This window comes from Anopheles merus, chromosome X (genome assembly GCF_017562075.2).
Source record: "Anopheles merus strain MAF chromosome X, AmerM5.1, whole genome shotgun sequence".
In the NCBI taxonomy this organism is placed as follows: domain Eukaryota; kingdom Metazoa; phylum Arthropoda; class Insecta; order Diptera; family Culicidae; genus Anopheles; species Anopheles merus.
Genome location: NC_054081.1, coordinates 10,985,121 through 11,009,459, shown reverse-complemented (window position 1 = coordinate 11,009,459; position 24,339 = coordinate 10,985,121). Strand labels below are relative to the sequence as shown.

Sequence of the window (24,339 nt, the reverse complement as noted above, 5' to 3'; positions counted from 1 at the left end):
CGCTAAAGATCGCTGCTCTAATTCGCCTTTTGCAGTAGATAAACAGCATCAAAGTTCCAGACAGGACTTTCAAAAAGCTGTTAAGCAGCTTCGTGTCATGGATTTGCAAGAAAATTTGCCTTAGCGTTTTGTTGTCAAGTAAGACTACATAACCTCAAAAAAAAGGCGCGCTATCACACTTGTCAGGCATGGATTGTGTGAATGTGTTGGTGTGTTGGGTTGATGTGAGCTTTCTTCTGATATTCATTGTATGTATGTGCTGTATATGCTTAATGTGTTAAGTTAGTTTGATGTGTGTGTTATAGTTATAGTTAGAATTTAGTGTTATTTGTCTTTATTAGTGAGTTTTGAACAGTCGACCTCCGTGTCTATGTCATTTTCCTTTCCTATGTTAGCTATTTGCCCTGATGTCTCGATGTAACATCAAATAGCTATAAAAATAAATTCACCCATCCGAAATCATCACAACATTGCAACCACATAGACAAACTGCAGATATTCGCTGAGTCTCAGAAATTCCTGGAACAAAACCAACAATGTATTTCCAAACGACAACCCGTACCATTCAGGCAGAACACACAGGGCAGAAAGGCAGCAGAAAATCTACGGTGAGGTTGAACGAAAGATTTTTTTTGTATTTTGTTGCATATCTAATTCCAATTGATGACTTTTCCAGGCATACGTATCTATTTCCATCATCATAAATATAGTCTGGAAAATGCCTTTTAACATCGTTGAAACTGTAGATGGTAGAGGCCACAAGGAGCTGTTGGCCGTCCCTGAAACATGGATTCAAGGAACAAGCAAAGGGATAAATTACCTTATGTGGCCAAACGTCCGGCGAGCCGATAGTTTAAACGCGCTTTTACTAGATGATTCAAGCATGCTTCTAATTCATGGGAGAGAATAATGTGCAAGATAAAACGTACAGGACTGGAAAACAATCGCACAAGCTAATCGCATTATACAGGATATGTGTTTGGTTTCATCAACGGATTGTAGTGTTGTGCACGAAGAAAAGTTATGCAAACCTAGAAAGACGAAGCAACATGCTTTCAAACCAGACAACAGATTTCAACAAATGTTAGTTGAGGAACAGCCAAAAGAAGAGAGTAACGAGGCCATAGAATGCTTGAATGAAGACAATTCAATAGAATTTGAGGAAGAGGAATATTTGGAAAAGGATGAAACTAGCAGTGAAGTTGACCAACTTAAACTACACGATTCGGAACCTGCAAATCTCAGTACGAATGATCGCTTGGATAGATTAGAAAATACTTTGTTTATTGTATTATCAAAATTAATATTCTTGCAGACAAAACAGTGATTACCACACCTGAACTTTCTCCTAGTATTGACGAACGATTGGAAAAATTAGAAAGAGCAATGTCTACAGTTTTGGCGAAATTGGATATTCTTCTAGATAAAACAGTTATTCCGGTATCCATGCGTCGCAAGAGAAATGACATAGGATTTCAAGTGGTCAGTAGCATAGAAGAGCTGTCAATTTTAGAATCAAACTTGGCCCAACCAGATTATTTCAATGAAGTTTCGTCATGGTTAGAACATAACATATGGGAAATCACCCCCGAAAATAGGATGATAGAAATTTTGGATCTAATTTTTCAAAAAAATTTTGACCCTCTGTAGTTGGACCGGCATAGGTAAGGGAAAAGAAAAAGTTCCTATGATGACACATAAAAATATTCTTGAATTTTTTAGACTTCATGGCAGCACAGAAGAGGCTGTGGTCACTGTGATATCCTACCAGTACAGAGTACACACACACGCACACCACCTCGTTCGTTACCAGAACACAACCTTCTTTATTGCTGCTCAACTCCGACTGCCTTCAACCATCATACATCGCATTCTTTCTCTTTCTTACTCTAGGATCCCACATTCTCCCTTTACTAAAAAAATATGTAAAGGTTTTCACATCCCAAAATGTATTATGATATAAACTTAACCTACACCCTTCACATACTTCCGTCTCGAAACCTCCATGGACGCTTAATTTCCCTAGCTTCTCTAATCCTACCATCCGTTTCGGCCGTCCGAATCGACCTTCCCACGGGTCGCTCTACTTCTAGTTCTCGGTATAAATTCCGTTCTACTACCTGTTCCATTCCTTCGGGTACTTCCAGCGATGTATTCTCCTCCTCAATACCTATCTCACTCTCCTGGTCATCACTTCTGTCCACAAATTTCTTTAAATGCTTAACGCTGCGCTGATACTCCTTACTATTTTCCATATCCCTTATTGTCGCTCTTCCAATTCCTTCCATTTTAGTTACTTTATAAAATTTGTTTTTATAGGCTGTATCGGCCTTATCCCTTTTCTGCTGCATAACAAGTACCTTATCACCAACTTTTATACTTGTATTTTTAGCTCGGCGCCTCTCATCCTCTCTTGCATTTCGCTCAAACTTTGCTGTTCTGTCTCGATCCCTGAGTTCATCATCCAGCGCCTGCCTTGAGTTCAACTTCATGTTTGGCAATAAACCCCTGACCGCCCTACCAAACATAAGTTCCGCCGGGGGTATTTTCGTCACATGATGAGGCCAGGAATTATATGCTGCCACATAATCGGCAAGAGCTTCTTTCCAATTAAGCTTTCTAATTTTTGCAATTGCTGCAATTTTGTTTATGCCTTGCATATTTCTCTCAACCAGACCATTTTCTGTTGGGTTCAGCGGTGTACAATGAATCAACTTAACACCCCATACCTCTTGCAACCAAGTTTGTAGCTCCACACTATTAAAAGGTGGTCCATTGTCCGCTTTTATAGTTTTTGGTACATAGTAAGTGTTAAAAACTTTTTTAAGAACTGCTTTCACTGCCTCCCCGTCAGCTCGCTCTATCGGAACCGCAACTAAAAACCTGGAATAATTGTCTGTGAACACTAATGCTTTCCAATGCAAAACGTCCGACAAAGTAGCAAAATCTATGGATACATAATCCCACGGGTTGTTAGGGAGATCCGTCAATGTGATGGGAGGTGGATGGCTATCTGCTTTAATAACCTGGCACTCCGGACAACTTTTTACAAAAGATTCTACCTCCCGATCCATATTGGGCCACCATAACCCTTGCCGCAAAATATTCTTCATTGTTGACATTCCTGGATGACATCGATGCGCTAGACTTAAAGCCCTCTTACGCAGATTTTCAGGCAATACTAACTTTTCCTGCTTCATTAGTGATCCCTCCTGGATGTACATTTCACGTTGAAATGGTTGGAACTTCACAATTTCTGTCGGCCATTTCTGTTTTTTGTCTAACCAAAGCATAACCTCTTGCAACTCCCTATCCTTCAGTTGTTCCTTCTGCACTTCCTGTGACGTCATTGCTACTAGTCCTTCACTAATATAGTTAATCTCTGTTTCTACCAAACATAGCTCATGCGGTTCCTTTCCCCATCCGAATTGCGGATCATTTCGCTTTTCCCCAATTCTAGAGGCTGCGTCAGCTATATTGTCCTTTCCTGCTACATGTTCGAATTCGTAACAAAAATGCTCCATTCTCAGGAACCAGCCCTCTGCTCTTGACATTATCCTTTTACCCATGTCCTTGCGGTGTTTTCCTCTAAGCATAAACATTAAGGCTTCACTGTCTGACCGCAATGTAAATTTTCTGCCAATTAAATAATATGCAAATCTTTCCATGGCCCATACTATAGCCAACGCCTCACGATGAAGTTGTGGATATCTCCCTTCTACCTCTGTAAGACTCTTCGATGCGCATGCTATAATCCTTCTTTCTCCGTCTAATAACCTTCTTGTGCTAAAACAGCGCCTAACCCCCAGGGTGACGCATCAGTGTACAGAATGGTTTTGTCTTTTGCATCGAAATATCCTCTCTTAATCAAATCATTTTCTGTTGCAATTTTTAGCTCCTCAAACGCATCCTGTTGTTCTTTTTTCCATTCGAATTTTGCTTTTTTCGATAACAAATCCCGTAAGGGTTTAGTCTTATGCGAAAATCCTTTTATGAATGGGCTTATAAATGTTATCATGCCCAAAAAACTCCGCACCTCGGACACGTCTTTTGGTCTATCGAACTTTAATATGTCTGAAATCTTCTCTTTGGTGGGGAGAATACCTCGTCCGTCGATTGTGAAACCCAAAAAATCAACTTTCTCCTGATTATATAACGATTTTTCTTCATTAATCGTTAGGTGATTTATCTCAATCACTCTTTTTACTTCCTTCACTAATTTCTCTAACTCCTCTAAAGATCGCCCATAAACTAGAACATCATCCATGTATACCACTAAATTCTTACAATCTGCAAATAACTTCTCCATAACACTCTGAAACAACTCAGGTGCACACGACAACCCAAAAGGCAACCTCGTGAATCGCATCAAACCGTTAGCCGTCATAAAAGTGGTTAAATGGCGCACCTCTTCGTGAAGTTCTATATGAAAATATGCATCCTTTAAGTCTAGTTTCGTAAAAAATAATTTTCCTCCATTATGAGGTATGTCAGCCCACACTTTCTCAAGCGACGGCATTGGATAGGGCTCACGAACTATTGCCTTGTTCACCTCCCGATAATCTATAACCATTCTGAAATCCTTCTGACCCTTCGGAACTAGCACCATTGGTGATACAAATGATATCGTGCTACCTCTCCTATCAGCCCTTTCTATAATCTGCCTTCTTTCCATATCTTCAAGTCTTTCATTAACTGCTTTCTCGAACGCAATCGGGACGTTATATCTAATTATGCGCTTTGGTATCACTGATGTGTCTATTCGGAATTTTACCGGCTCCCCACCGATTTTCGGAAATTTGACCCACTGATCAGCCGCACCTGGCCCCGATTCACTGTTGTCGATGCTCGTTTTTCTCCCAACTAATTCGGCACAATTTATCTCCTTCTTTAGCAGCCCTAGCCCTATCCTTAATAATTTTAACTGACTTGCCGTTTGAAAACCGAGAAGTGAAATCTCTGTACCGTTCACTACAAAAAACTTGGCCAATTGCCTGTCCTGTCCAGCATCCTTCACCCCCACATAAGCCCGAAATGAACATATCACTTCTAACGGTCGATGAGTAGCATATCCTTTCAAAATTTCTTCTGGGTGCAATGTAATGTCTTGAATTACCGTACTACATTCTTCCTTGATCCTCTCCCAACCTTTCTTAGTTACCGTATTCACTGTCGCCCCCGAATCCACCAAGAATTTAAACTCCACCGATCCTATAACACAATTCACGATACGCGGATCACTTATCACCCCAGATGACGTTGCCTTGCCAGTTATCAGCTAAAAATAAAAAAATAAGGAAAAGAACAGAAAAAAAATAAGTATACCAGCACACGATTTAAATTTAACAAAGAGTGCAACTTTTAATTTCCTTTATTTATTTCAAAACAAAAGAAACATTTTTTTTTCACTCCGGAACGTCAACTTCTACCTGGTTGACACGCTCGGCTTCTTGTTTCATTCCCATTGTATTATGGTTCCTTTTTGCTGCAAAGCAAAATTCGGCAAAATGGCCGGTTCTTCCGCAAGAGAAACATTTCGCGCGAAATGCTTTGCATTGGCCCCAACCGTGCGTACGTCCGCACTTCGTACAGAGTCGCATTCCTTCACGCCTTTCCTCATTCTTCTGTACTCGAGATCCAGTATCTCGCATTTTACTCCACTTTGTCTCGTAAGGCTTATATCGATTAGCCGGAACTTTCGCCGAAAGGATAGCATTCACCGGTCTTATCAACGCTCGTCGATCATCCTGACTCTGCGCGGAGTTCCCTTCTTCTCCTTCCGGCTTCCTCTCCGCCTCTTCCGTGCGAATGAAATCGAGATGTTTTCCATGGCTAATTACCCGTTCTAAATTGTTACCGAAAAAGTTTGCCATTTCGTAAAGCTTAGCAGATATTTCTGGAACCGATCGCCGTACCACCGCCTGCATTATCTCCTCCTCACGCTGCGCACCACGAATTCGCATAACACCGCTTGCTTTTCAAGACGCAGCACCCAGTCCGCAAATGGTTCATGCACTTTCATCTTCATCTCACGGAACTTCATCCTCTCTTTTGATGCGTCGCACAAATCACTAAAATAATCGTCAAGTGCGCGGATAGTTTCGTTGTATATATCCTCCGATTCGGACGGCAAATTTCGCTGCTGCATTTCGATGATGCTCAACAAATAGCTTCCTGCAAAAATCTTTAGACCCGTTACACGGGTTTTTGAATCAACAGGCGCTTTGCATGCCACTATCCTCTTAAACTGATCTCGAAACCGTATCCATTCCGCCTTGCGTTTGTTAGTTGGCACTGTTTCATCGAAATGCCTTAACGGCCACGATCCTGACAACCACTCGTTGGTAGTTTTTCTAGCAGCAAAATGCATGTCATCCTGCTCTTTTGCATCCGGCTGTTCATCACTTTGTGATATATCGCTAACTGCCCAGCCTTTACTCATTTTGATTTTACAAAATATGACACTTTTTCTTTTCTTTGCGCAAATATTTTTCCGTCCGCTTCCAGCGATAAACCAACAAAGAATGATAGTCAAACCAAATTCTGCACTTCATCCGCGCCAAAAGAAAAGAACATAAACTCTCATTTCACATATACCAATCCATCTCCCACAACAAAAGAGATCAGATATTCATACACGATCATCGATACTGGCAACCCGTTCGCCGTAACGCTCTGCAAGCGCGCGTTTCGCCACACTCACCACTACACACGTAACTCCTTTATCGACTCGTCAAACCCATTTCTCTCTCTCTCTCTCGCTCACACACACACACAGCTAATCCTTTAGGAGTCTCTTCCTCTTCTTTGTGCACAAAACCCACCAACAATTCAACTAAATCTTGTTTTTGATCTGGCAACACTACCAGTTGACCACGGCAAATTTACCCGTTCTTTTCTATTCTCTCTTTTTCCCGCCATGGGCCGAACCCGGCTTTTTATTATCATTTTTTTTTTAGATTGCACTGACCATGGGCCGAACCCGATTCAATTTCTGCCTTTTTTTTTTTTTTTTTTTTTTTTTTTTTTTTTTTTTTTTTTTTTTTTTTTTTTTGGACGCTGGCAATGGGACGAACCCAGCTCAGTGTCCACACTTTGTTTCTACGCTGGCCATGAGCCATACCCGACTCAGCGTTTCTTGCATAAAACTTCTTCATATTGGCCATGGGCCGAACCCGGCTCATCTCTCATCTCTTTTACCACGTTGGCCATGGACCGTACCCGACTCAACGCTTACAACCTCTTTCTACACAACATTTCAACAACTTTTTTTTTCGATCATGGGCCGAACCCGATTCAGGTTTCTGTTTTCCGGCAATTTTCTTATAATACCTTTACACTCGGTCCTTGGCAAAATCTACTTTTCCCTCCTTCTTCAATTTTATCATGGCAGGATCGCCAATGTGATATCCTACCAGTACAGAGTACACACACACGCACACCACCTCGTTCGTTACCAGAACACAACCTTCTTTATTTGCTGCTCAACTCCGACTGCCTTCAACCATCATACATCGCATTCTTTCTCTTTCTTACTCTAGGATCCCACAGTCACCGATAAAGTTTTGGCTCGTTTTTTTATGAAAAAGCTCAAAAATGCAACAAAACGAGCTTATTCGAAGGGATTGCGAAAAAGTACACAGCACAAGTTCGAATCTGTTGAATTCATTGTTTTGTTGTATAACAATAAACTATGTGAATTTATTATTTCAATGTATGAATTAAAGGAATAAAAACATAAAGATCGGGTGTCCTGGTTTGTACTGCAACTATCTTGCATTTGATATCGTGAAAATTGAACGTAGTTTCCGCCCCTGACAAAGTTGATAATTTCCCAGCATAAATATTTAAAGCAGATGATTTGATAGGGTATTCAAAATAATCCCATTGCTTCAGGACTTCTCTGCCATGAAAGCTATGTAAAGAGGAAGAATTAGAATCTAATTTAATGAACCGGACAATTTTTTTCTGTTTCGTCAATACTCAACCATCGCGATCGTTGTCTTGCATTTTAAAATCTATGCTATTAGTGTTTTGTGTTTCTCCTTTGTACTGATAAAATTTTCCAGCTCCGATAATCTGTTTATAATTTGTTGAAGCTCTTGTCGTCGACCACGTAGTAGGTTTTTCAGAACTTGTAACAAATTTTCAAACGGGTAAGTTGACAAAGTAATTAACGGTCCGAAAAAAAAAACACTTCATCGTACACATGTAAAAGATTGTGCACATTACTTGTGAGAAATTTGTCTCCATAAACATTACTGTACTGGACAACGAATTCTTTTAACATTCGTTTGCAACATGCCAATTATTTTTATACACGTTTGTTGATAGCATTGTAATAGAGCAAAACAGTAGCATGAAGTGGTTATATACATAATCCGGTAAAACATCTTTAAGCACTACTATTCCGGCATAATGCAAGAATGAACTAAATTCTGTTGCTTTCCAATATTTTAGTACGTTCAGACCTCTAAATGGTCTGTGTATTTCTGATGGAAGTTTGATGCGTTGCAACAATTCCGAAATTTCACTGATGGCAGAAGCTGATAATTTTGCATGCAATCCTAGTGTACCATCTCTCCAACCTAGAAGCAATCTTCGCTGCACTCCCAAATCTATCAGGTGTAACCTATCTGATACAATTATGTCTCGAATCATATTCAAAAATGGAATTTCAAGCAATGGGCTACATTTCTTCTGATGTTGTCTATATGCTTTAGCTCGGAAATTCTTATCTGTGCGCATTTTATGATTCACCCTTTAAAAATAACAGTATGTGAATCATGGTTGTATTCTCCGTGGCATGTGCATTTCAAGCAACTATTATATCCATTGAAATTTGTCACTCCTGTAATGATAAATATTGATTGATGATATTTAAACCTAAAATTCATGTTAGCTTTGTTATTTTGTTACCTTTTAGAAAACATCTAGCTGGAGAATCAGCTATAACTGCTCGAAGTTTGATTGCAATGGTTACACCATTGATGGTTGTTCCTTTCACCAATATTATCTTTTATTCTTCAACCAATTTCTTCAAATATTCATCCGCATTTCCCGGCTTGGTATTGCCGCAAAAAATCCCAGCAATCATTGGACGAACATTGGGCATATCATGTATATTGAAGAGAATCGGCCAAAACTGGAGACTGCTACTTTTGTAAAGAGGTAAACCATCCACAAATAAATTGAGCGACAGTGTTTCGAATGGTGGTCCCTGTTTACTAAATTTTAGAGTTAGATATTGATTATAACCAAAAAAGATATATTATCTTACCAAAAGAAGGATGAAAGACATTTTTGGATTCCATTATACCAAAATTGACCTCCATCAATCTTTGTTATTTCCGCCGGAGTCCTCTTTGTACGAAGCAGCGTTCTAGCATTTTCTGGAAGGTTTACTGAGTCGATATTTGATTTTAATAACTTTAACATCATGTTTATGGATTGATGTGTTTGGTTGGTGTATAAAGCCCAAAATTGCATTCCTTCTTCAAAGTCCATAGTGTCAAACTCATTAGAATCCGTTGTTACAGCCCCGTATTCATCTTCAGAATCTGAACTATCAGAAGATTGAACATCTGCAGCAGTAATTATCCCTAACAAAAAAGAAAAAAATATGCTTTTAGAATATGTATCTATATTCTGTTCTAACGCGACAAACCTGTAGTACCAAATATTTCACTCCCAACGGAGTTGTTCACATTAAATAATGACCGCTTTATACTGTCGCGTTTTCGATATATTTTTCCAGATCTTTTTAAAACGCGCGAAAACATGTTGTTTGTGTATTCCGTTAATAATTTTTCACTCAGGTGATTTACGACGCCGTCATTTGACAGATGATAATATTTTGGTCAGTTTGCCAGCAAAGTTCCATAGAGTACCGTCTTTCAGTCTTAAATAGCTATGAAGTTCCACCAAGTTCGGTACGCGTTATTAAAAGCCTTAAAGTTCGATCGTCAACCCTGCAGATAATACTAATCAGCCGCAAAGTTCCAAAGGGTACCGTGTGCTTGTTAAAAAGCTTTATGGTTCCACCAAGTACCGTTTCATCTCTTAATCAGCCACAAAGTACGACATCGGACCGATTTTTCGCTAAACAGCCCCAAATCAGCTATGGAGTTCAAGCTGGCTATTTGGGTTCTCATTTCCTCTGTACTGTTGTATGGTTTCGCATTAAAGTTATGCATCGCTAGAACTAGAACGGCGATACGATTGTTTAAATACTAAACTCCAACGGAAACCACCAGCACTGAAGCAAGTGAGATTTGAGTGATGGTCGTTGGTGTTGATACCCACGTATCTGACCACACGACCATTCATATAGATTTTTGCTCAGAAAGTTAGAAGGCTATATAGGTCATTATAAGATGAAACTTGTCGAAACACATTGCAAGAAAAGGATAGCAATATAATGATGAGTTGTAATACGCCATCTATTGATCAAACCAATGAAGCTGTGAAGCTTTCATTTTTTTCCTATGGATATTCAATTTTCCAGTCGTTTAAGCTTAATCTGTGGCGCTTGGGCTGTCAAACTAATTGTGTGGTGTTTTGAACGAACAACCTTAAACTATATTTTCATAATCGTCAAACTGTTAAAACCATCAAATAATCGTATTATGAATCGAAAAAGCGTTTAACAGCACGTGCGATAAAATCGCATGCGATGAAGCACAGACACGGCCCTTATACGTGGATTCGGAGATACGCGGTTTTCTAAATTTGACAATTTTTTTAGCAAATCGTAGTGATTTGACACATGAATTGTAAAATGCCGCCATCTTAGTTTGGTTATATGCCGGTTTTGCACCCTCACTGATGTAACTGCCAAATAGAGTAGTCTACCCAAGTGCCACAAAACCACTAAACGACCACTAAACGGCTTCTAAACGACTCAAGTTCTCTACCTAAACGGAATATAGAAAGACTTCGTTTAGCAGACGCCAAACGACTCATGCATTCTAAAATAGCAAAAAAGCTGGTGGCGCTATCTGTTGGTGGGATACCCCAACCAGTTGAGCTTCATCGCTTGGAGGAGAGCTTTCTCATTTCCTCTGTACTGTTCCCAAGTGCCACAAATCCACTAAACGACCACTAAACGGCTTCTAAACGACTCAAGTTCTCTACCTAAACGGAATATAGAAAGACTTCGTTTAGCAGACGCCAAACGACTCATGCATTCTAAAAATAGCAAAAAAGCTGGTGGCGCTATCTGTTGGTGGGATACCCAACCAGTTGAGCTTCATCGCTTGGAGGAGAGCTTTCTCATTTCCTCTGTACTGTTGTATGGTTTCGCATTGAAGTTATGCATCGCTAGAACTAGAACGGCGATACGATTGTTTAAATACTAAACTCCAACGGAAACCACCAGCACTGAAGCAAGTGAGATTTGAGCAATGGTCATTGGTGTTGATACCCACGTATCTAACCACACGACCATTTATATAGATTTTTGCTCAGAAAGTTAGAAGGCTATATAGGTCATAATAAAATGCAACTTGTCGAAACACATTGCAAGAAAAGGATAGCAATATAATGATGAGTTGTAATACGCCATCTATTGATCAAACCAATGAAGCTGTGGAGCTTTCATTTTTTTTCTATGGATATTCAATTTTCCAGTCGTTTAAGCTTAATCTGTGGCGCTTGGGTTGTATGGTTTCGCATTGAAGTTATGCATCGCTAGAACTAGAACGGCGATACGATTGTTTAAATACTAAACTCCAACGGAAACCACCAGCACTGAAGCAAGTGAGATTTGAGCAATGGTCATTGGTGTTGATACCCACGTATCTAACCACACGACCATTTATATAGATTTTTGCTCAGAAAGTTAGAGGCTATATAGGTCATAATAAAATGCAACTTGTCGAAACACATTGCAAGAAAAGGATAGCAATATAATGATGAGTTGTAATACGCCATCTATTGATCAAACCAATGAAGCTGTGGAGCTTTCATTTTTTTTCTATGGATATTCAATTTTCCAGTCGTTTAAGCTTAATCTGTGGCGCTTGGGTAGCCAAATAGAGGCCACAGATTAAGCTCAAACGACTGGAAAATCGAATATCCTTAGAAAAAAAAACGAAAGCTCCATAGCTTCATTGGTTTGCCCAATAGATGGCGTATTACAACTCATCATTGTATTTTTGTCCTTTTCTTGCAATGTGTTTCGACAAGTTTCAACTAATATAGCCTATATAGCCTACTAACTTTCCGAGTAAAAATCTATAAAACTGCTCTTGTGATCTGATACGTGGGTATCAACACCAGTGACCATTTCTCAAATTTCAATTGCTTCAATGCTGGTGGTACACATTGGAGTTTTGTATTTAAACAATTGGGTTGCCGTTTCAGTTCTAGCGATGCATAACTTCTGTGCGTAACCATATAACAGAGTACAGAGGGAGGGCGAAAGCTCTCCTCCATGCGAGGAAGCTCCACTGGTTGAGTATCCTACCAACAGATGGCACCACCAGCTTTTTTTTATATGTTTACAATGTATGAGTCGTTTGCTATTCTACTAAACGAAGTCTTGTTTTCTTGTAACACTCCAGATCCCGATTTGACTGGACTCGACCGGAATTGCGGAGTCAATTCCGATTATAATTAGGAGTCGGAATGAATACACGACTCCGCTCCGGATTACCCATCACTAGTGCCGAGGTTCCGTTCGAGCACGAGCACCACGAACTGCTCGAACGGAGCATTCAAGGTCGCGACAAGCTTGACATTTGCCTGTTGGGTCCGAATGTGCAAGAAAGGTATTGTTGTGTCACCGAAACTCGCTGTCGTCTTGACGCCCATCACCACTGCCCTTCCCCGTTGCACTCCACCTCCACCTTCCCACTCCCTTATTAGTTGACGCTTGACACAATACAAACACAAAACAAAAGAGCAAAGGTGGTGTGCATCCACAACACCTTTCGGGCAAGCAAAACAAGGGTGGGGAGCGAAAACAACTAACGGTGTGCAGCTGTCGTCCGACGCACGCGGCGTGTTTGTTATGTGAGAAACTGGGCAACCGCTTGGCAACGCCCCCCTGCTTGCCGCCCCGTAGTACCGTCGCCGCCCAGCCAGCACCGTACCCGCACCGCTGCGAAAACATGTCCGCGCAGCTGAACGGTCTCGGCGGACGGTGGTCCGGAAGTAAGGCGCGAACGAAGCACGAGCCCGCGACGCAATCAGCAGCACCGGGCGGCGACAGCGAGGAATCCTCGCTGGACGAGTTTCTCGAGCACGAGCTGCTCTGCTGGCTGAACGAGGACAAACCGATCGGGCAGGAGGTGGCCACGCTGCGGCCGGAACTGTACGGCGAGCTGCACCAGCTGCTCGGCGTCGCTACCGAGGCGGACAATCGGTGCGTCGAGGAGATACTGGCGGAAGCGGAACGGTTGATGCTGCAGGACGGTGGGTCGGAGCTGCCAGTCGCTGCCGGCGACCAGTCACCGGTCGGGTGGGGCGAACTGCTGCTCCCGCCGCCACCAGCGCCACCGCCACCAATGACGACGAAGTGGGATGAGAACGGGCCGCCGTTCCATCGGCCCCAGCGGATCGCGAGTCCAGCTTGTGTGAAGGTGAGACAGCGTTATTTCACTTGTCTATTAGATTTATTGTTTCAGCCTTTTTCTTAAGTATATCTGTGTGTGTGTGTCTGGGTGGGAGTATGGGTATGTGTTGGGGTGGCCCACCGGGCTTTACAATTTGGCTACCTCCTGCGCAATGATGTCAACGAACGCGACGGCTTCGTCGCCGGTCGGCTTGATCTGGTTGGCGGGCAGGACAAACCCATACCGGCCGGTGTCGCGCAACTCGACCGTGTACGCGTACTTGATGTTGAGGGCACCGCGGGCCCAATCGTCCGACCCGCCGGCCGCCGGATACAGCGTGCTGCCGGACGGCCCGACCGTGTACCGCGAGCCACCGCTGGCTTGCAACATTTGCTGAAAAAAAAAAAACAAAACCAAAACAAAACCGCCGGAAAAGGGAAGGTCAAAACCATTGCAGCTAGTGACAAAAGAAAGAGGACTCGCGGTCCAAACACCGCTTACCTCCGCGGCTGCGTCGCCGACCCGCTTCAGGTCGGCGTGGTCCGGCGGCACGACCCGATCGTACCCCCACGGGTACAGGATGTACTGGCCGTAGCTGTGGAAGGTGAGGAAGCCCTTCCAGTCGGCCGCCGACGACTGCATAAACTCGCTGACCGCCTTCGACTCCGGCTCGGAGAACGGGCCGGAGCCGGCGAAGATCTCCGAGCAGGGCTGCTTGGACGTGCCCTGGCCGCCCCATTTGTAGCCGTAGTTGCGGTTCAGGTCGACGCCCGCGCACGGCCCGTACTGCAGGCCGCCCCGGTTTTTGCGCCACAGCCGATCGTACTGGTGCGAGTGCTCGTACCCGTCCGGATTGTGCACCGGCAGCACGTACCAGTCGACGTTGCGCAGATGGTCGGGCTGGTTGTCCCAGTCCTCGACCAGCTCGTTCGCGATGTACGTGACCGTGGCCGGGCTGATCCATTCGCGCGCGTGAATGCCACCGTCCATCCAGATCGCCCGGTTGGTCGGGTTGCCGTTCGAGATGCGCAGGACCTTCAGCTCGCGGCCCTGCACACTCTTGCCGATCGCTTTCGTGCTGCACAGGTCCGGGTAGGTTTGGGCTAGGTAGTCCATCCAGTCGTAGATGTCCGCCAGGCGGTGGTAGGCCGTCCACGTCATGCGGTGTCCTGTCATTGTTGGGAAGGCCGCAGCGGGAAAAGAGAGGGATTATGGTGGCGAAGTGAAAAAAAGGCGTTAGAACAGGCTACGTAACGACTCAGAAGACTCGCTGTGAAGCTCGGAGGTATATGAAAGATAGCTCGAGAGTAGTGTTGCGCTCTTTGGAGTGTTATGCGATCCGACTCCGGCTATTGTTATTTCGCGGCAAATCAATCACTTGTTGTGTCACGAGTCGGAGTCGTAGTTATTTGGGTTAGCGTCGTTCGGAATTGACCAGAGTCGTCTGGAGTCGTTCAGAGTCGTCCGGAGTCGTCCAGAGTCGTCCAGAGTCGTCCGGAGTCATCCAGAGTCGGCTGGAGTCATCCAGAGTCGTCCGGAGTCGTCCAGAGTTGTCCGCAGTCGTCCAGAGTTGTCCGAAGTCGTCCAGAGTCGATCGTAGTCGACCGGAATCGGAGTTGGTCTAACTCGTCTGGAGTCGTTCAGAGTCGTCCAAAGTCGGTCAGAGTCGTCCAAAGTCGTCCAGAGACGTCCAGAGTCGTCCAGAGTCGATCGTAGTCCGAGCCGTTCGATGCAATGTGCTTGTGATCAGGCATTTCATATCGTCCGACGACTCCAAACGATTCAGAACGATTCCGAACGACTCCGGACGACTCCGAACGACTCCGGCCGACTCCGAACGATTCCGAACGACTCCGGACGACTCCGATCGATTCCGGATGACTCAGGACGACTCCGCATGACTTCGCACGACTTTGCACGACTCTGCACGACTCGGTACAACTCCAATTTCCAACGGCTCTGGACGACTCCGGACGCCTCAGAACGACTTCGGATGACTCCGGACGACTTCAGATGACTCCAACTTCCAACGACTCCGCCCGACTCCTGATGACTCCGAACGATTTCGAACAACTTCGGATGACTCCGGACGACTTTGAACGACTCCGCACGACTTTTGACGACTCCGGAAGACTTCGGATAATGCTGACCAGACCTACCTCCCGGAGTCGGAACGGAGTCAACTCCGGATCTTTGCCAACTTTATCCATCACTACCACAGAGTTCCCCCAATTGCTTTCAAAATCAATACTCCAACGTTTACAACTGAACTCAGTTTCACATGCTGATCTTGAGTTACCATAGAAACAGAAACTAAAAACTCACAACAACAAACAATCCTCGCTGGAAAGGGAGGAGAGGGTGGATAGTATTTGTCAACCTACCGTTACGGTTTTCCCACAGTTCCGTCTCCTCTAACGATGGGTTTTCCGTGTCGATGGCTCGCTGCATGTCCTCGATAACGACCTCGTACGGGATGTTGGCCGCCCGGAGAAAGCACTCCGCCTTCTTGAGCTGCTGGCCCCGCACGAAAATGTCCACCGAGGTGGCGTTGTAGTTCCACATGGATGCATCTGCGAGGCGGGCGTACGGTTTGGGATAGAAGAGGGCAAACATTGTTATACACATCGCTGGAGTTGATTGTCTTGAGGTGCCACGGAGCGGAGAGCCACTAACCGAAACGATCCTGCAGCTCGGCGACGGCGTTCTTCTTCGGTTGATCGTCGTACGCGATGCGCCACAGCTGAGCGCCATCGTACTTCACCGGTTGTGCTGGTGCGTCGTTGGCTCGCACTGAGGGCTGCTCGGGCGCATCAGGCGCTGCGTTGGCGCTTGCAGTCTCTGCGGGAAGCTTGTGGGTGCTGCCACATTGCAACAGCACTAACGAAACTATGAACGTAGCCACCGTGCGGCTGACCGGAATGGGATTCATGCTGGCAACTTCGCAAAAGGTTCACGATAACACTCCCCCAGGAACGCAAAAAAAAAAACAAAAATCGATACGCACACACTCACTCACGGTGTTGGTTCAGCCCGGATCAAAATCGTACCTGCCCGAGACGCGACGTTCTCGGTTGTCGTCTCACCCTGAAAGGCTTCGACCTCAAACTGTCTGCCGCCGGTGACCGCGTTCTCGCCTTATAAGGTTCCCGTCCCCACCCGCCGGGAGCAGAGGAGGGTCCAGGGCAGGGACGAACGAGTTTTAAATGGGGGGGGGGGGAGAGGCTATATAAGCATTAACGAGAATAACAGCAGCAAAAAAAGTAATCCCGCGCCAAGTGCCCGCACCGAGCAGCGGGCGCAACAGCTAAAAGACGAGTCATGCTGGTACTGGTGTGAGTGTGTGTGTGTGCGTCTTTCTTTTGGGCTTTCCTTTACATCCCCATGCATTCCCGCGGGCGACAGTGTAGACAGTGCGAGACGCGCGAGAGTCCCGTTGGCTTTCGGGTTTTCGTTCTCGTGGCGTCGCCGTGTTCTTCGCCGGAATCTAGGCCAAACCGGACGATCGTGCCGCCGCAAAACCCCGACGGCGCAAGAACGCAAATACGGCAAGACGCCCTGAAATGTAGGGAGGAGGGGCGTGGAGCATGGATGTATATGTACTTATGAATTCCAATCACGCTTTATCCACCCTCTCCTCTTCGGGCAAAGGTGAATCGATCTCTCCTATCGGTAAGCGATCGTTAAGCCGATGGTTTGAAATGGAATTGGTTGGAATTTGTGGGTGTTATGGAGATTTGAAAAATATGTAAGTATATGCGTTAGGAGCGTCGAAAGCCAGAACAAAAAAAAAAAACAAATTCAAAACAATATTATCTTCAAGACCTTATGTGATATTATGGAACAATATTTACCTATTCACCAAAATGAATGGTCGGTGGATCTACACCATAGAATCAGTTCTTACGGCTGCCCTGTTTTGGGTTACCGTCACAATCCATACGACACCGATTGGTTGGTGTCCTAAGAAAGGCGGTTGGTCATCTTTACGGGTTGTGTTTTGCCAAGGAATGAGAAGAAGATATCACCTCATCTGAACCTTTCAATATTTTCAAGAGTGTCCCTTGCTGCCACTGAATGTGAGTCTTGTACAGCACAACTAGTTCTGACGCCAGTCCGTTAACCCCTTTCGAATGCTCAATCATGCTTTATGAGGGAAGTACACGCAATCATTATTATGAAGAGCCACGATTAGTTCGCAGACCACTCATTCTGGACCATTCGATGTGTTCTGGATGTCGGGAGACGGTGATGCTCTTAGGAGGCACTGAAGTGATGCTCTTTCTCTGTCCCTCACTCTTGTTGGCCTGCTCACGATAGAGCACTTCGACGTGACATGCCCCAGTCAACAATTATTCTCCAAGATTCTCGGTCCCTGGCTGCAGCCTCCTATCCATGTAGATATTCGATCTTCGACGAATCTTGATTCACCTGATCCAGTCATCGAGTTTGCTGTGCACCCTCATGTGCCTCATGTTGAACTGGAGATCGCTGTCGAACACCTCTTTTGGTGGGGCATGAGTCCGGTATCCTCATGACATGCCCCAGTAATCGCATCCTGCCAGTCTTTGCCACCGTGTGAATGCTCGGTGCGCCGTACAGCTCAGCAAGCTCGTCGTTCATGCTTCTCCTCAAAACTCCATTACATCTTCCGCCTAAATGGTCCAAGACTCATTTCCATAGAAGACCACCGGGCGAATCAATTGTGCGATATATCTCACATTTCGTGCAGGCCTAAAGTGTTTTAGATATCAGCAGTCGATTAAGCCCATAGTATACAAAATTCCCCTGCACAATGCGTCTTCAGATTTCGCTGCTGATGTCATTGTCTGAAGTAACGAGCGTCCTAAGATAGCAGAACTCCTCTACTACCTCAAGGATATCGCCGTCAATTAATACACTGCTTCCCAGATGGTCTGAGTCTCCGGTAAACAGGTACTTCGTCGCATTGATTCTCAATCCAATTCTTGCTGTACGCCTCACACAGCTTCGCTGTTGTCCTGCCGATGATATCGATGTCATTGATGGCACTCGTGCTACGGATGTCGTTGTCTAGCTCAGCGCTTCGAATGACACCTTCCAGAGCGATGTCGAAGAACAGATAGGAGAGTTCTGTCACCAGTGTCTCAAATCTTATAGAGGATTCGAACGATTCTGACGTCAAGTTTGACGCTCTCACCTTGCACTGCACCCCATTAATGGTGGTCTATAACAGGATCAACTTCTCAGGGTTCATTCCGGTCCATGGTGTCGTAGGCCGCCTTGAAGTCGAACGCAAGCAATGAAGGATCGTCTTAAATATTTGAAGCCTCGTCGTGCAGTTTTGCCGTAGCTTCACCTTGTCATCTAGAAATAGCATAACAGAAGCGTAAACATGCTAATTCGCTCACACTTGCCTTCTTTCCAGGTGCTAGAATTAACCGGATCGGCCCATTGCAATGGCACTGGAGAGCGTAGACAGCAACCCGCGGAGCCGACCAAACTATCCAATAATCGGATACGGTCCCCGCCGGAGAACTCACCACCACCAACACCACCACCACCAGCACAACAACCATCAACTCCTACCACGCCCACACAGCGGCGACACATCGATCAACCGACAGCAATCAAAGCGAAGGTTAGGCTCGAGCGCATCGAACCGACGCACCACTCGAAACAGACGGCAACGGAGTCGTCGCCGGTCGTGCCGTACCGTGCCCGGCACACGTGCGACCGCTCCACGCAACCGTCACCGGACGACGCGCCGGACGATCGGTGCGCGAGCTGGGCCAAGGAGCGGCTGCTCGAGGGGCAAATAACCGAGCTGCAGGAGCGCCTGAAGGATACGGAGGAGCGGTACCACAGCCTGAAGCTCCAGTACGACACGCTGTCCCAGGTGCACCGGACGCTGCGCGAAAACTACGGCACGCTGCAGGAGGAAAGCGAAAAGCTGCAGTTCGACATCCAGCACCTGACCAAGTGTGCCGACGTGTTGCGGTACGTGGCAGCAGCGAAACCCTGCGCAAAGTTGTACCCGCCGTACTAAACCAGGTGTATTGTTTTTTTTTCTTCGATTTTTTGCAGATCCGAGCTGCAATCCGCCCGCTGCGATCGGGATTCCGCCATCGAGCTGCAGAAAATACTGCAGTCCGAGCTGGACGAATCCCGCCGGGAGCGCAAAAAGCTGCAGGACGGCGGCGAGAAGGACACGAAAACGATACAGGACCTGCAGCGCCAGTGCCGCGAGATGGAGCGGATACTGATGCGCAAAAATCCCGACTCCATATCCGCCTTAATCGGTGCGACTGCTCGATCGTGCAGCGGGGAGCTAAACAAACGGCTAACCGGATGCATGTTTTCTCTCTCTCTCTGTCTCTTTATCCACAGTGGCCAGCAAATCGCCGACGGGCAAGCCGGAACCGGACGGCTCGAACTCGACCACCTGCCGGCTGCTGGAGCAGCGGATCGCCCAGCTCGAGGCGGACGCGCGGAAGCAGGACGCGAAGGCGCAAGGTATACTGGCCGACGTGCAGGCCCGCTTTAACTCGGTGCAGGCAAAGTACGAAACGCACATAGCCGATCTCGAGATGCAGGTGCTCAGCCTGCAGGAGATCAACTCGAAGCTGAACGAGAAGATCATCCGCCAGATGGAGGAGCTGGCCAGCATCGGCAGCCATGCCGGCACCGTCAACGGCAGCACCGCTAGCTTTACGCAAACAGACGCAGCAGTGGAGGGAGAGGAGGAGGAGGAGGAGGAGCCGAGAGACCGCAAGCGCGAGGCTGCCAATGCTAAAGTACGCTCTATTTTAGTGCAGACGGATGTGACGGGAGAGGCGGCCACAGCGGCAACGGCAACGGTGGTGGTGCCGGCGGTGCGCCAACCGTCCGCCAAGCGGGCCCAGGCCCAGGGCAAGGAGGACGCCCATCTGCTCGCCACCATACGCGGCATGCGGGTCGATCTGGCCATCAAGGAGAAGGCGGTCCAGCGGCTGACGCGCGAGGTCGAGGAGTGCAAGAAGACGATCAAGAAGCTGCAGAAAAAGAAGGAACCCGGACCGGTCGGCGCGGGCAATGGCGGCGGTGGCGGCGGTGGCGGCGGCCGGGGCGCCGACAGTAGTGGCCGGTCGCCGGTGAAGGTGCGCAGCAAGCCGGAGAGCGGTGGCGAGTGCGGTGCCGGTCCCGAGCCCGGTGCGCTCCGCGATGCGCAGTCCAAGGTGAAGCTGCTCGAGCTGGACTACAAGGCGCTGCAGGAGAAGCGGCTACAGGACGTAAGTTATGCGGGGACTTACGCGTGCGGGCGTTTGAACGTTTTTTTTTTTTATTATTTTTGACACGCCCTCTGCCCTTGGTTCTTCTTTTTAGCTGAAAACGCTACAGGCCGCACACGAGAAGGAGCTGGCGTCCTGCCACGAATCGATACGCTTTCTGCAGCAGCGGCTGGCGGAAAGCGAGGAGGAGCTGCTGCTGCAGCGGAAGGACAGCAAGCACCGGCCGAACCACGGCACCGATTACTACGGACTGAAGGCAAAGGTATAGCGGTGTGGTTCTGGGCGGGGGGGACAAAACGATGCTGATGATGGGGTCGGGGGTGCAGATCCGTCCGTTTCAGCACCGTCCAAGCCAAAATACCACAGCCCGTCCCCTCTCCATACCGCTCCATCGCAAACCCCGTTCGTTCGCCTGAGACCGGTCGATCCAGTCAGCTTAGTCGACTTCTTTGTTTGTTTCTTTTTAGTTTTGCAAACGACTTTTTCACGGTTTAAATTTAACGGTATTTTGCACGTGTCCCTTTCTTTCTTCTAACTTTTCTCTTGATCGCTTTGCTTAAAACCACCCAACACAACAAAAAAAACGCGTGGCACGTGTGTGCGCTTTCGTTGCAATGCGCAGGCTGGGTAAAACAATTACTGTTCTGTATTAAATCCATCTTTATCTCTTTTTCTCTTTTCTTTCTCTCTCTTTTCTCTCTCTTTCTCTCTCTATTTCTCTCTTTTCTTGTCTTTAAATCTCGTGTTTTCGTGTTTTGTCCCTTGTTTATGTTTTGTTTTTAAATGTTCTTCACTTGTGTTTGTTCAACTTTTCCATACCATTCGCTTCGCTTGTGCTGCGATCCACAGCGAATGCGCCCACTGAAGCGGGCTGTTGCGCCGCGGGTCGGGAGGCTAGCGACCGCACGGTACGGTTGGCACCCGGCCGGCCGTACCAACACGTCCGGCAGATCGGCAGCAGCGCTGGTGCATCTGCTTGCGAATGAGTTTCACTGCACGAAATCGAAACTGTTGCTAGGCGACGACGGGCACAGACAATAAGAGAAGCTTGTACCGAGAGCAAAAAAAAACAAGCAAAATACGAAAATTAACGAAAAATACGAAATTGTAGGGAACAGATAGACACATGTCACAGAGAGGGAGAGAGCGAATGCAAGAAATGTTCCTGCCAAATTCAACAACCGTACCCAAAGAAATTGTTAGTATGTTTAAGCGACGGACACGTCCAATTTGCAAATGTCCCACACAAGCCGTGATAGTTTAACAATCCACCAGTGTGCATAGTTTAGTTTAAAGTACTAATATTCGTAATGAACAAAACTCAGTTGTTGAGTTAACTGCGGCTGTGCTGAGTTGCTTGACTTTTTTTTTAACCTGAATTATGTTTATCCATTCCTCTAACTGCCCCGCATTTACGAAGAATTGGCGAACAGTTATTTATTTAAGTCGCTAACTCATCGCACAGCCACGCAGTCGGGCAGAGGAAATTGATCTCCCAGTAGGTGATTGACAACAACCAGTGCTGTAAAATGTCATGAGCATCACGAGAAGTTCACCAACGAAAACATTGAACATATCCGTGATAGCTTGATACTCATTGCTGATACTCAATGAATGGGCGTCATGACATGCCGAAAACGACATGCAAGTGCTTGAGTCAAACGCGAAACTCTGCCTCACAAGCTGAGCTTAATGCCGACACAAGCATAATCATGACTTTTTCTGACTGTGAAAAGCCAAATGCAACTGCTTCGGTCACCAACAGGCATGACTGAAACGAAGCTCAAATCACTTCACGTACACAACTGAGATGATCAGAGGTGAGACTCAAACAGTTGGTGGATCAATGACATGCTTGGTGACATTTTGTTTAACATTCAACTCTTGGTCACTCACTTGATCATGACATTCTTGGAATATACTTGAAGCGTGTGGTCCCGAGCAACAAAATGAGCATTCTCTGTCGCTCTGTTTGCTTTGATTATTTATCGGATCAAATCGAACAAGAAATCATGCTCATTTTGTTTCTTGGAACAACTCGCAACCACCACATACCTCCCATTATCGTGTCGTGATTATCATCGATAGAAAATATCGCGCCCAAGTGATTGACCAAGAGTTGGTCGCACCAACTTTTTGAGTCTCACTGCTGATCATCACAGTAGAATTCGGTGACACTGACATGATTTTGTTTCAGCCAGAATTTACCATGACTATGTCAGTGATATTTTGCAAAACTGATCACAGTAAAAAAAAAGTCATGACATAGCGACTGACCAAGCGATGGCCGCAAATATGTCACGAAGCATGTATTAGTCACACCAATCGTTGTGAGTATCACCTCTGATCAATTGAGTATGTGACGCTGACATGGATTTTGTTTCAGTCAGATTGCTTTATGACATTGACGGTGACATTTTGCAGCACTGAAAACAACAAAGCAACATACAATTTTTAATCATTACTAGCCGTTCCCAAGAGATTTCGTTCTAAATTCGGTCCCCTAGAGCTATCTCAGCATGGAAACAAGAAGAGTAGCAGCTTCGACTATGGCCAATCATTCTCACCACGTGCTTTCGGTATGCTGCACCCATATTTGGTTTGCCATTTTTATTGTTTGTAATTCCGGTTATTTGCTAATGTTTTCTGTTGCATTGTTTTCCCACCGTTTTTTGTTTGTTTGTTTCTATCTCCTGTTTTTTTTTTTTTACTTTGGCTCGTGTTTGGTCTTTCGTTTATCCGTCCCGGCCAAATGTGGGATGGGGCAGAAACGAAACGAAGCCCTGCGACAGCACGAACAGAAGGAGCGAAAAGAGAGTTTACATTAAAATATGCTAATTCTTGTTTTTATTCCACCTCTCTCTCTCTCTCTCTTCTGCTGCACTCGTCCTGCGCTGGAACTACCCGTCCCGCCTCACTCCCTGTGCGAATAATCGTGTATGTGTGTGTATGTGTGTCTGTGTGCTCTTTTTTATAGGTCGCATATTTAGAACGACGCCATACCGAGCGCGAGCAACGACTTCTTATGTTGGTAGAAGCGTTAAGCAAATAATTACAACCCTACCACCACCACCCCTTCCACCGAGTGGGAGGAGGTGGAAGATGCAGGAGGGAGATGTAATTTTAAGCGTTTTTAAAGCCCGCCTGCCCCCCCCCCCCCTCCCCCATCCCTTTCGGACACATTCCACCCAGATGGGGGGGAAGGCGGATGTGGGCGGTTAGGATGGCAGCCAGTGTGTGGGGCTGTTTGTACAATCGTCAAAACTTTATTCCCTTCTAGTCAAAGTCGGTGCACCAACGGGCACTCACCTCCCCCCTCCGCGTGCTGGGCTGTACCGGTGGACGCGACTGGATTACGCGACGGATTCAGGTGGGGGTGGGGCGCGCCACCGGTGTGAGATTCTGCCTGATGTGTGACTGTCGTCTGTGTGTTCTAATAAAAACAAAAAATAGCAGAAAAAACACACACACACAGACGAGGGCGTACAATTTTAATGTAGTTTAATGTATTAATGTTTGAAAATATTACA

The 24,339-nt window shown here is 46.1% G+C and overlaps 4 protein-coding genes and 1 long non-coding RNA gene across 6 annotated transcripts; 2 read left to right on the top strand and 3 right to left on the bottom strand.

Moving 5' to 3' along the window:
* The first annotated feature begins 944 nt into the window (after nt 1-944).
* On the top strand, nt 945-1,820 carry LOC121600859. Its single transcript, XM_041929669.1, has 2 exons — nt 945-1,244; nt 1,316-1,820. The coding sequence occupies exons 1-2, from the start codon at nt 974-976 to the stop codon at nt 1,648-1,650; spliced, it is 606 nt and encodes a 201-aa protein (XP_041785603.1). The 5' UTR covers nt 945-973; the 3' UTR covers nt 1,651-1,820.
* Nucleotides 1,821-3,769: 1,949 nt separating this feature from the next.
* LOC121600666 (uncharacterized protein K02A2.6-like) lies at nt 3,770-5,927 on the bottom strand. Its single transcript, XM_041929535.1, has 2 exons — nt 5,430-5,927; nt 3,770-5,278 (listed from the first exon to the last, which is right to left on the bottom strand). Exons 1-2 carry the CDS (start codon nt 5,925-5,927, stop codon nt 3,770-3,772), a joined length of 2,007 nt encoding a protein of 668 aa, XP_041785469.1.
* A 3,109-nt stretch (nt 5,928-9,036) lies between these two features.
* On the bottom strand, nt 9,037-9,770 carry LOC121600943. The gene is made up of 3 exons (XR_006005929.1): nt 9,668-9,770; nt 9,281-9,602; nt 9,037-9,227 (listed from the first exon to the last, which is right to left on the bottom strand). It is a non-coding gene; the product is annotated as an uncharacterized LOC121600943 (long non-coding RNA).
* A 2,943-nt stretch (nt 9,771-12,713) lies between these two features.
* Nucleotides 12,714-24,252, top strand: LOC121600574 (centrosomal protein of 162 kDa). 2 transcript variants are annotated; one of them, XM_041929318.1, is made up of 6 exons: nt 12,714-13,586; nt 18,967-19,538; nt 19,626-19,840; nt 19,929-20,809; nt 20,904-21,071; nt 21,659-22,652. In XM_041929318.1, the coding sequence occupies exons 1-6, from the start codon at nt 13,116-13,118 to the stop codon at nt 21,848-21,850; spliced, it is 2,499 nt and encodes an 832-aa protein (XP_041785252.1). In that variant the 5' UTR covers nt 12,714-13,115; the 3' UTR covers nt 21,851-22,652. The 2 variants fall into 2 exon arrangements, with proteins under 2 accessions (XP_041785252.1, XP_041785342.1); XM_041929408.1 differs by lacking the exon at nt 21,659-22,652 and adding an exon at nt 23,787-24,252 and having other exon boundaries at nt 12,715-13,586.
* Nucleotides 13,588-16,695, bottom strand: LOC121600776 (carboxypeptidase B-like). Its single transcript, XM_041929581.1, has 4 exons — nt 16,236-16,695; nt 15,944-16,132; nt 14,061-14,728; nt 13,588-13,952 (listed from the first exon to the last, which is right to left on the bottom strand). The coding sequence occupies exons 1-4, from the start codon at nt 16,489-16,491 to the stop codon at nt 13,707-13,709; spliced, it is 1,359 nt and encodes a 452-aa protein (XP_041785515.1). The 5' UTR covers nt 16,492-16,695; the 3' UTR covers nt 13,588-13,706.
* Nucleotides 24,253-24,339: the final 87 nt, after the last annotated feature.

Coding starts and splice junctions, on each gene's coding strand:
- LOC121600859 (XM_041929669.1), top strand. CDS start 974: ATGTGTTTGGTTTCATCAACGGATTGTAGTGTTGTGCACGAAGAAAAG. Junction 1,245..1,315: donor TTCGGAACCTGCAAATCTCA/GTACGAATGATC, acceptor ATATTCTTGCAG/ACAAAACAGTGATTACCACA.
- LOC121600666 (XM_041929535.1), bottom strand. CDS start 5,927: ATGCAGGCGGTGGTACGGCGATCGGTTCCAGAAATATCTGCTAAGCTT. Junction 5,279..5,429: donor AAGCCGAGCGTGTCAACCAG/GTAGAAGTTGAC, acceptor TTTTATTTTTAG/CTGATAACTGGCAAGGCAAC.
- LOC121600776 (XM_041929581.1), bottom strand. CDS start 16,491: ATGAATCCCATTCCGGTCAGCCGCACGGTGGCTACGTTCATAGTTTCG. Junction 14,729..15,943: donor ACTGTGGGAAAACCGTAACG/GTAGGTTGACAA, acceptor CAACAATGACAG/GACACCGCATGACGTGGACG. Junction 13,953..14,060: donor TCGGCGACGCAGCCGCGGAG/GTAAGCGGTGTT, acceptor TTTTTTTTTCAG/CAAATGTTGCAAGCCAGCGG.
- LOC121600574 (XM_041929318.1), top strand. CDS start 13,116: ATGTCCGCGCAGCTGAACGGTCTCGGCGGACGGTGGTCCGGAAGTAAG. Junction 13,587..18,966: donor CGAGTCCAGCTTGTGTGAAG/GTGAGACAGCGT, acceptor CCTTCTTTCCAG/GTGCTAGAATTAACCGGATC. Junction 21,072..21,658: donor ACTACGGACTGAAGGCAAAG/GTATAGCGGTGT, acceptor TGCGATCCACAG/CGAATGCGCCCACTGAAGCG.